This window comes from Tubulanus polymorphus, chromosome 1, assembly GCF_964204645.1.
Source record: "Tubulanus polymorphus chromosome 1, tnTubPoly1.2, whole genome shotgun sequence".
Taxonomy (NCBI): domain Eukaryota; kingdom Metazoa; phylum Nemertea; class Palaeonemertea; order Tubulaniformes; family Tubulanidae; genus Tubulanus; species Tubulanus polymorphus.
This window is the reverse complement of record NC_134025.1, coordinates 4,308,706-4,320,519: the sequence shown is the minus strand read 5'-3', so window position 1 is coordinate 4,320,519 and position 11,814 is coordinate 4,308,706. Positions and strand designations below refer to the sequence as shown.

The 11,814-nt window shown below is 35.8% G+C and overlaps 2 protein-coding genes across 3 annotated transcripts; one reads left to right on the top strand and one right to left on the bottom strand.

Moving 5' to 3' along the window:
• The first annotated feature begins 3,123 nt into the window (after window positions 1–3,123).
• On the top strand, window positions 3,124–6,753 carry LOC141907870 (voltage-gated purine nucleotide uniporter SLC17A9-like). Its single transcript, XM_074797625.1, has 12 exons — window positions 3,124–3,201; window positions 3,919–4,038; window positions 4,116–4,242; window positions 4,481–4,700; window positions 4,978–5,077; window positions 5,176–5,249; window positions 5,337–5,484; window positions 5,566–5,662; window positions 5,738–5,825; window positions 5,918–5,952; window positions 6,041–6,212; window positions 6,299–6,753. The coding sequence occupies exons 2-12, from the start codon at window positions 3,968–3,970 to the stop codon at window positions 6,466–6,468; spliced, it is 1,302 nt and encodes a 433-aa protein (XP_074653726.1). The 5' UTR covers window positions 3,124–3,201; window positions 3,919–3,967; the 3' UTR covers window positions 6,469–6,753.
• On the bottom strand, window positions 6,164–11,635 carry LOC141907878 (calcipressin-3-like). Of its 2 annotated transcripts, XM_074797640.1 has the most exons (6): window positions 11,523–11,635; window positions 11,033–11,269; window positions 9,840–10,013; window positions 9,276–9,450; window positions 9,116–9,199; window positions 6,164–6,269 (listed from the first exon to the last, which is right to left on the bottom strand). In XM_074797640.1, exons 2-6 carry the CDS (start codon window positions 11,186–11,188, stop codon window positions 6,223–6,225), a joined length of 636 nt encoding a protein of 211 aa, XP_074653741.1. In that variant the 5' UTR covers window positions 11,189–11,269; window positions 11,523–11,635; the 3' UTR covers window positions 6,164–6,222. The 2 variants fall into 2 exon arrangements, with proteins under 2 accessions (XP_074653741.1, XP_074653738.1); XM_074797637.1 differs by lacking the exon at window positions 6,164–6,269 and having other exon boundaries at window positions 6,951–9,199.
• Window positions 11,636–11,814: the final 179 nt, after the last annotated feature.

Below are 11,814 nucleotides of genomic sequence, written 5' to 3'. Positions count from 1 at the left end.
AAACATTACTTAGACTAATGACACGGTGGATACGAAAATATGCTTTTGCAGTGTTGTTCATTACACGAATAACCAATTCACTGTACAGCGTAGATAATTGGATAAGTGGTAAGTATAATTTCACTATGTGTTCGATTGATTGAATTGTATATTGATACAAACGCAAACTATATGCTGAAAACAATAGTAAATACACCTGGTTTATCATGGGAATAAACAGCAAGTAACTAATAATTACACTTTAATGTATTTCCTTTTTTATATGAAGCGAATAATAAGACCGGCGTGGACTCTATCTTCGACGTCATGACGACCTTTTTCTTTTATACTTGGATCAGTTATTTACATAGTTCCATTGCACAGTGCTATTATCAATCATTTTGTAAAACATGTTCTAACTGAACTTCTTTGTACTGCTCGTTTATTGGAAAACCGTCATTGCGGATATCTTTACTTTTAAATAATCTGCAGGTGCGTTTCATTAATTTGGTCGAAGAAAATTCCTCAATTCCTGTGAGATGTTCTAATTACCTCGGGTTCTCCACTTACTCACGCATTCAAGAGCATTCTCCTCTATTTTGCGTAGAGATCCATTTCAAAGAGGTTTTTCTTTACTCTTAAACAAATTTCTCTACAGTGCTGAGGCCTATTGAATATTTATGTTAACTGATAATGAATTATTAAATTTCGTTATTTTCTTTGGTTGCAGTAACTGCATCTATAATGGACTTGTAGTAGTCGTCGATCAAAATAACATAATGCCGAGTCACAGAAACAGCAAACAGCCATCCGTGGTCATGGATGCATTGATAAATGAAACACGATCGACGAAAACGCATTTGCCCCCGCTTCCTCCGAGTATCATAGATGAAATGGTTTGGAAACGAACGCGTAGACGGGGACCTATCGTTAAACACAGTGCAGTCGAAGATTTCCCGCGGACGACTTCGAAACGGAAAGACAAGAGAATATTTACAGAAGGTATCAGCAATGCAAGCAGATTACCACCGCCGAGTTTCGTCATCGAAGATAAACATTTTATCCCCTCAAATCTTCCTGAATCAATAAAGTTTTGTAAGCGACGTGATAAAGTGACGTTAGACGTTCAGCGACCGAAAGACATCAACAACCTGAAAGACGCCAGGTTTTACGAGTTATTTAAGTACCCACGCATGGCGAAACACGATAACAGTATGATCCTACCTAAGCATACGTTAGTTGATGGATTAGACAAGAGCAGCGTCAAGGAACACATTGCACCGCCAGCCACTACTGTAACTACTTATGATCGTAATGCAGAGAATCCCGATGATGGTTCCGTAAAAAATTACGCTGTGGGTGAAGATGATATTATGCTTGATGATCCTACAGATACGAACGTCGATTCCACTGATACAAATAATCAGGGGACTGGATTAGCAATAGCTAGTGCGCACGATGCAGCCGTCGACACTAAAGAAGAATTATCAAACGACGAAGATAACGACGAAGCCGCCGAGACTCAATTGGTTAAAGATGAAAATTCTGAAGAAATTGCAAATGATCCCGAAACGGATGTCGCAGATGGGGTTGATGCAGAAGTGGCGTCTGATGATTTATTAGATACAAATACTGAAAGGATTGTTGAAATATCAGAACATAAAATAGAAACTGAAGAATCAGATAAAGAACTGCACAAGAATGACGAAGAAAAAGAAAAAGAAAAAGTAGAAGAAGAAGAAGGAGAAGAAGAAGGAGAAGAAGAACAACAACAACAACAAAAACCACAAAATGAATCATTTGGGACTAGAGTCGTGGCTCTTCCCCCGATCGGTGGATATTATGCCGACCAGCAACCAAAATTCCCACCGCATAATACTCCAATGGTAGCCAGTTTACCAAACATCGCGGGAAAATATCAGCCATTTTTGCGACAAGTCACTATAACACTGGATATCAGTGAATTGAATGAAACCAGACGAAAACGAGAACTCAGATCAATGTATCCGATGTATAATTATTTATCGGAGCGCCAAGAACAAGTCTTGAAAGATTTGGTTAAAAATCCAAAACAAACTGTTCACGATGAGCAGATGACGCAAGACAAACCTAACCCTAATGATTTAAAAAAGCAGCAATCAAAACGCAAAAAGAAAAAGAATTTCGACAAAAATGAGAAGATCATTACACCGAAAGAATATTTATACGCAGATGAAATCGCGATGAACAAACAGGTCGCAGAAAATTTGGATGCCACTTATTTCCAGGGATATAGTATTTTTGATGAACATCTAAAAACTGTTATGGCAGCTATAGACAAGGGTAGACAGGAAAATTCAGTTGAATTTGTTTCACATTCGATGAAAAGAAAATCATCTGGTCTTGATTCTTTCCTGGATAACTCACCGCGAGAAAGAGCGAAGCCGCCAACTCCCCTCACTACACAAGGGATTCCGAGACCCGATAATTTACTTTCGTTAACATCATCTGATGTCTGAAATTCGGGCTGTAGCTATTGGTGCAGAGACTTGTCACGATTGAGAATGTCTGGAATTATCGGGGTACTTGTATCCCTGCAACTGCATAATAAAAAAAAACACATTTTTGATTACGGGTTTGCTAATTACTGGTTTGATTCATTCACTTTCAATTGTGAGTCTCTGTGACTATAGGCTGGGATCCTCGATGACTAGGGTATTGTTGGTAATGAGTAACATCAAGTTCGGGTTTACCTTATCGCAGCGGGGCCTCAGGTGTTCGGCCAATTATGCGTCACCCGCGGGCCGGAGGAGCGCACCGACCCAACTGAGAGTCCGACATATCGCGCCACCGATTGAAAGACTACTTGTATATAGTGTAGTGGTGAGTCGGGTAATATAAAAAAACGTCACAATTAAATCTTCTTTGCCCGTCATTTGTGGGTTTTTCATATATGCATGAACTCTACTGTTGATATCAAATGGATTTAGTCCTGTGACCGCTGATTTTAAAAACAAATCGTCTGAAAGTACTATCATTAACAAACTTTTGTAAATTCCAATAAATCATCGTAAGATAAATTGTTTCTTATAAATAAACTTTAATTGAATTGTAATTGAACCCAAGTCCGGTCCATGAGTCTGAGTGTTGCATAGGCGGTGTCGTCGTCGATTATCGTGGAGAACAAATTTTTGTGAAATTTGTTTGAAGTGTAGGCAAGTTGGCAGCTGTCTAGGGCAAGCAGTAAGTATCGATCCGAACTTTCGATGGGAGAATGTGTTATTTTTAAACTAGAGCTTACAACCTAGGTCATAAGAAATGAGAAGACAAAACAGGGGGAAGAGGTAAACAGTGTGTTGACAGTAAGTGACTGACATGACAGTGACAGTCAGTGCACGCAGTCCACCACATCATCAATCAGCACGACACAGCAGGAGGCCGGCAGGCGAGGGGGCCTGTGCTGGCTTGCTGGCTTACATCACTGAAAGTGTTTATTATCTGATAGGCCTAATTCTAAAGGCCTGATGTGGAAATGTGTGGCATTTCATTTTGTAAATTTTTTATGTTAAAACTGGCTGGGCGTTCTTTTGTTGACTGGTAAATAAAACCTACCATCTGTTTAATTGTGACTGTAATGTTACCAGTCTACCCCTATACATTATTGTATTATTTATGTACCATCAGAAATATATCAATGGATATTATTTACACGTGTGATTAGACCTTTGAAATTGAAATGCCTCGTAGAGATATTGCATTTGAATTCATTTACTACTTGGTCTGCTATCATTTGGGCTGGGTTGACATTGGTGTGTCAAAATGGATCCGGCTTCAAAAGAGATGAAAAGAAGATTCAGGTTTGATGTTATATTTTTTAGAAAGTGTAGTGGGTTGGAATGGTTTTATTTAGGAGGATGTTGGTCTTTTCATTTTAAACATTTTTTATCTCTAAATTTTCAGAAATGGCAACTCTCACTCGGTAGAAAGTGCTATTGAAACAGATGAGAGAATGCTTGCTGAAGTAGATCTTGGTAAGAAGCCATTAACGCGCAGTACTTCACGAGCATCGACATGGAACAGGTTAGTTTTAGCTTCAACCTAAACTGACATTAGATTCTGGTATGTGCTGTATCTGATATTTTTTCTCCTATTTGCAGACAAGAAAGGCGACTATGGTTAGGTGTTTTGTTTGTTGGATGTACAGCAGTTTATGCAGCCAGAACAACTATGCCTCTTTGTATTGTGTCGATAGCCGAAGAAATGAAATGGGATAAAATACAAAGTGTAAGTGTCTCTATGTGACAGAATGTATAACAGCGTTCCTACTAGCTCAGCTAGCGGGAATATTCTCTTTGGCTCAGCGGTAGAGCGTCTGCCTTGGACGCCAGGCATCAACAGTTCGAATCTCGGGAAGGACAGATATTTCTTCCTGTTACATCTAAACTAAAACTTATATAGGTATTAGATATATAATTTATTCCATCGATGTCAAGTACATCTACAAAATATTTATTCCTTTCAGGGCTTCGTTTTATCTGCATTTTTCTGGGGTTATACTATGACCCAGTTACTTGGAGGATGGTTGAGCGATCGAATTGGAGGTGATATCGTGATGGCATTCTGTGCTGCTGGTTGGGCCGGTGCCACCTTCCTCACTCCATATGTCCCTTATCTAGTCCAAAATCCCACTTACGTCATGTACATTTTTGCATTATCTAGAGTCATCATTGGTGCTTGTCAAGGTAGGGCTACACATATAATCCATTATCAAGATTTGAATTTTGAAGTCAGAAATTATCTAATTCCTTCCAAACAGCAATAAGCAGTTCCCTGTTTAATCATGGGTTTATTCAAATGATATTCAGGGTCCCAGTGGAAACAGATGTGATCCATTTCAAATAAAGTTAAATACAACCATTTATAACGTAGTTCCCTATTGTAACAGCTGTGTATGAAGTTAATTTTGTTATTGATTGTGTGCGATTGTTTGCTGTAAAATATTTCTCTGTTAAATCACAGGTGTTCACTATCCGAGTTTAACTAGTTTACTTACGAAGAGAGTTCAACCTAGTGAAAGATCGTCATCTTACAGTTTTACCAGCACTGGTTCAAATATGGGGTGAATATCATTTGCGAAACATAATAAAAAAAAGTCTAATGCCTTATCTCTGTTGTTGATATCACCCAAGAAAATAAATGTTTTTATTCTAATTCTAGGACATTATTGTCTGGGAGTATAGGATCTTTACTTTTGGAATACTATGGTTGGAGAATCATGTTTTATTTTATAGGTTAGTCATCTCAAATTTGATTGAAATCCCAATCTATTCTCGTAGATGTAATGATAGTGAATTGAAGTGATATTTTCATATTTTAAGGAATTTTCGGTATAATGTGGGTTATCTTTATGAAAACCACGATGTTACCTCGACAGAAACTCCTACGTGAAAATGATACTAATGATGTAAATATCAGACAGAAGCCGGCTCTGCCTTGGTGTAAACTATTATCTAGTCCTGCCTTTTGGTGAGTGGTGGTATTCATTGTCGAATTTTGTTCAAGATTAAGCATTTTAATTACGTATAATGTAGATTATTTTCATTTCAGGTCTATAGTCATTGGCCATATGTGTGAAACTAATTGCTTCTTTATCCTTTTATCATGGCTCCCAACATATTTTCATGATACATTCCCAGAAGCAAAGGTTGGTTTGACGCTTATCTGAGAACGCGTTGCATGTACTTCACTCAAAGTTCTACGAATTGATTGTTTTTTGTAGGGTTGGGTGTTCAATGTTGTTCCCTGGTTAGTCAGTATACCATGTTCGATAAGTAGTGGATTAATAGCCGATAAGTTAATCGCTAAAGGTGAGTTTTCATACCAACTTCGCACAGTGGAACTGAAAAACATGTGCTGCTCAGGTTGTTTACTTGTAAATGTTTTCTTTATGATTTTCTAGGCTATTCGGTTGGTCGGGTTAGAAAATTAATGGAGGTGAGAATTTAACATTAACGGTTATAGTAATCTTGAAAGTGCATATTTAATGAACAGTCGTTACCAATAAAATTATAACTATTTGCAGTGTATAGCATTATTGGGAAGTGCATTATCATTGGTGCTAATATCGTGGTCTGATAATTACCTAGTATCTGTATGCTGTATGGCTGTAGCAATTGGATGCATTGCATTCCATCATGCTGGTATTCTAGTGAATCCGCAAGATATAGCACCGGATCATGCGGGCTCCGTTTTTGGTAAGTTTCATCATATTTTGGTCTTTACGATTACAATTACAATCACTTTAGAGCAACCTTTAAAATATATTGTATTGACATTACAGGAGTTATGAATACTGCTGGCGCTATTCCAGGGTTTGTAGGAGTTTATATAGCTGGAAATATTTTAGAAGCGACAAAAAGTTGGAGTGCTGTGTTTAATATGACATCAGCAGTTACAACACTGGGGTTCTTAACATTTATGATTTTTGGAACAGGAGAGAGAATAGTGTGATGATCTTTTTATACCAGAAATATATTTTTACAAATGCATTATGCTGTACAAATCTCCTTATTGTATTAATGGCCAATACCATTATTATTACTCTATGCCGGTTGAATAATTAGTTAACATAAGTTATTAATATCTTCCAAATTGTCAATGTTACCAGTAAAGCTTGGTACATTTGCCATTTAGTTCATAGACAAATGGGTGAATTGATCATTTAAACTTTCCTACTGGTATCTGTAACTCGTGGTCTGTATTCTGATTTCACTGTTTAAAGACAATAAATTTTCCATGAACGAAATTTGACTTTCTATTAAATCGAATGAGTAGCTCAAACCAAATACTGAGGAGTCACTCGAGGATAAAAACTATACAGAGAAAACCTGACGAGAAAGGAACACAAGGATGATACAATAGCATGGAATTACCAATTAATTAAATCTGCGAAGAGTATTTAAATAATAATATTAATCTATATTTACATCAAGTGTCAAATGTGGGTTGTACAGCAAATATCAAAGCGGATACGATGACAACAAAAATCTAATCTGTATATTTCACAGGTAACTTTAATACTGCAGGTAGCATCGGATATGCCCAGTTGCGTACATGTATATTATTTACAATCCATGTAGTGCATTACTCCAGAGAATTGATACCGGGGTAATTTTGTTCAAAATGACCTTGAAAAATAATAGGCTTCTGAAGTATTACGTTAATGATACATAAGTATGCAAAATCCATGCACCAAGTTAACAATCATAAAACTTGTGATCACTTCCCATTGTTAATAATTATCTAAAGGCTAATATTTTTTTAAGCACCACGGATGTGTTCGGATCAACAAACTGTTAGTGATTAATTCCTATAGATTTCAATAAATTTACTTGCGAGACGTATAATAATATTAAAACACTGATTCAATATCAGCGAACCAACTTATGATTGGAATGTACTTGAATTTAACACAATTCAATACAAGACTACCTAATCAATAATATCTACTAAAACACCAAAATATCTAAAGGTTATAAAACAAAGCGAGTAGTGATCTGTATGGAAGATAAAGATACCGAGGGTCTTGGCTAAAGATGGCCGAATTTTTCATGCAGACCTATAATCTAACAAATTATTGGAGACCATCGGACAAATACATCCGGTAATGTGATTGGATGATCTAAATACAGCCATCACCCAAATCAAAATTGTTTCATAAAAATATGATTAAAGCATATCTAACAAAGTCCCAAAAGAAACAACATCCGTAGTTTACTGTATAAAACCCAAGGATTTAGTGTACTTAGAAATCTATTCACGTACCGATAAGATTTCCATTTAATAAAAACATCGAGATAACCATAGTACATTTACTATTGAAGGTCAAGATCCATCTTGGTAAAACAATAAATACTAATTGTTCTTAAGCTAACATTTAATTCAACATTAAATAGATATACACGTATTAACTCCATCAATTTATCCGTACATGTTATTTCACACAAACTAACATTTACTGGTAGACAAACGAAAAACCTTTCTATAAACAATATCACATTTCATGGAGATCAAAATGTAAATGAAGGCGCATCTTCAGTGTGTTCAGCCATGGACGTATAAACTAGAGACGTCCATGGTTCAGCTAATTATCCAGCAATACATATACGAACTCAAGAATTTGAATAATTGACCAATGTCGTATCTCGTATCTTAAATGTTTCCACTCAATTCAATTTTTTGGGTAACACCTTGTTCTGTTGATTTCATACATTTTCTTTCGGTCTTCGATACAATGAAAATGCAGCAACAGAAAATCCACCACAAAATTAATATCTCCAACAAATAAAATGCATATGAAAAAAAAAAATATAGCACCAGACAGAATTGATTCACACTATCACAGCAACACAAATATAACAAACACACGCCATATATTTAATTTTCACTAGGTAATAAATATACAATAAAACTGACCAGTTAATTCAATACTCATAACTAATAAATAGACATGAAATGAGACTGAGAACATTCCTTCGACAGATACATATATAATGAATTTCTTATACGACAAGAATTGTCAAATTTCTAATAAAAGTACTAAATTTTCATATCTACCTGCAACAAATAGATGATGAGGTTTTAAATACGGTATGTATCAAGGGTTTCCAATCAATCTAAACATTTTTTCAATGCCTTAAATCAAATCATTGCAAAATGCATGCCTTCGTCAATTCACAATCATAGAAATACCGGGCAAATATCATACCTTTAACTTCTGTCCTGATATAGCAAGCGCGCCAGAGGAAATTGAATGCCAATTTTCATTATTCAAAAGCAGATGAATAAGCGATAGCTTTATGACGCCTACGTGCCAAGTTAATTGATCATTGAATTAGCTATAATTAGCGCATTGCCTCTCTACAGCAGCACTCGGCCCCTACTGACATCACCCTCATCAATATATATCTCTATTGTACACTTAAAACTGATCCATGAAACTGGAACACTAAAAAATGTGCGCAACGAGTTTGGACATTCCTTCATTTATCTGCCGAACAATGAGCAGTCCTAAAATCACTATTACCAATTCCTTCTTTGCATGGTTACTACGTTTTATTCGGGCGCCTTGTTTGTTCAATGGGCATTTTTTCTTTACCGTTAAATCCTTCTGGGTCTTCACAAATATGCACCACAATGCCAGGCTGGCTAGGGGAAGGTGGATGTAATTCATGCGATTCACCTATAAAGAAATTCATTAAGTTTTTGACATTTATATTTCACACTTGCCAAATGCGCAACATTCAATGCGTACAAACCTGGAGCTAATTTAGCAATTGCACTGAGGAGATCATAATTGATACGAGGTGATGCTTCGGGGATTGGTTCCCAACCGACTGGTGGTGAGGCTGGAGGTGAAATAAGAAACTGTTTGTCTGGTTCAGGTGGTTGAAGATGACGACCAGAGCTCTGTATCAATGATGATTTAGTTGTCTGAAAGTAAAAAGAATCGAAGACTTTCATATAATGAACGCACCCGAGAGCATTTCAGCTGGTTATGAATAGATTTTAGTTCGACAAGTAAAGAGACTCTTTGACAACTGGGGATGGATGTGCTGTAGAAGATGTGTCTAATTGGCAGCCATTAGATGATAGTCTTATCTACGAGGCATGATGATAAGCATGCATGACAATATTTCCTGCAGGCAATATACGGCAAATTAGTTTTTACTCTGATCGTAATGCTCGAAGTACGTCCATAATTTGATGCTATACTAATATAACATAAGGTAATATTCCCGGTAATATTCCCGGTAATATGGTCATCGCCTTTCAATGTTAAGGCTACCCTGGGTCAAAATGCTATTTCGTAGAAATCTCACCTGAGCAAAATATATTTTAATCTTTTTATCTTTGAAATCTCTTTCATGAAGTTCTATTCTTGCTCTGACAGCGTGGATGGAAGAACTACATTGAACGCGTGCTCGTCTGAAACTTTTCAAATACTGGATGGAGGCTGAATCGTCGTAAACAATGAACAATTTCTCAAATTCTTCCTAAAACACAGAATACATGAATGAATAATGGAATACCTAATATAAATACTGTATCTATAAAGCAAAGCTGTGACAGTTAACTATCAGCTAGTTTTACATTAACTAGGTACATTTCAATATCCTATATTGCCACAATCGATCTCAATGCAATATAAATCAAACAAGAAAACTCAATTTGTTACTTGTAGAGAACTCATTCAAAAACCAGAGTGCAATAATATGCTATGAAATTATGTATGATGTTATCTTCAAAACTGAATCAATTTCATCAAGTTTTCACTATTTTCTCTCTTATTTCAAAATGAAAAAAGATTTCCTTTATCGCAAATTGAATGAATTTTGGATCGACCCCTACAATTATAACAGAAAACAAAATCATCAACATTTTATGTCCACCAATTCGATGTAGGACGTGCACTATACAAATCAATCAGAATCAGCATGTATGAATTGAATGACAGTTGGAATGGTCTTGAATCAGTGACAAGAACTATTAAGACTAATCGATGGTTCATTGATCAATGATATACGATACAGTGTATTGTTTGACTCTCTGAGGTGGTATTACATTTCACACGTGTTTAAGTTTGAATGTGATTGATGTTTGACAAGTTTCATCGATAATGATAGTTAATTCAAAATAGCCTGACCCGGTGCATGTGCCTACACTACTATATACAGAAACAGTTGGATGAAACTAAACATAAAATTCATTGGTTAAATTCGAATTCCAAACCTTCCATATAGGGCCTATTTCCAGAGCTTAATAAGGAGTATTATCTTTTTCTCGGTGTTTCTTATTGGAGTAAGTTCACAATATTCAATCGATATAAAATATAGGGAACACTCCCGGTGTAGATCAATGGAGTTAACTAGTGGTCTTATAAAATTTTTAGAGTAGATATTTGTTAATTTCCATTAATCTGTTGCTGAGATTCTAATCTAAACTAAGCAAGCATTAAACTGGTTCCAGGTATCTCGTCACCGCAAGTAAATCAAATGATCTGAATAGTTTTTACCTTCGCTTCTTCATATTCAAATACAGCATCAGGCACATTAGTAACGATAAGAATGCTTGGTAAATCCTCAGCTGTTTGTTGGATTTCTTCATCATCACCATCATCAATAGAGACATTATTGACTAATGAAGTCATGTTGTTGATGTCATTCGCCATTTTATTGTGTCACATGGAGTAATCCAATTCACCAATTATCCAGTTAACCACTAATTTTAACCAGCCCGAAATTACTTAAATCTAAAACAAATCAGAACAATTAGCCTTAACTAAACAAAAAAGTGGCAAAATTCACCTACCATACATAAACATAGAATGTTAATATCATAGTATTTATTTGGCAACAAAATAAAGACTACATTTACTAAATAAATGTGTATTTGTATTGTATTGAATATGGATTTCACACGGAATCAAACTGATTTTAAACATTTCAGCAATACAAAACAGTCTGCACAAACATAAGGATTGATAAAATATCAAATACTCTTACCAATTATTATGACTAGAAGCTCGTTTATTTCCTCATTACAAGACACAATGACATTAGAGAGCACATAAAAAATCACATTGACAATCGACAAAATATCGATGGCTCAGCGATCACAATAATTACCGAGTGAAAATGACGTCAACCACTGAGGTCTCTAACCAAATAAAAACTTAAAAATGAACATTCCTGTGTATAGCCTGGCTTGATCTGAAGTTTTTTTTTATGTTAAGGTTTAAAATATTATTTTTCTGACAAAGTGAGATATTAAAGTGGTCAACGTGTTTCCTCGTCG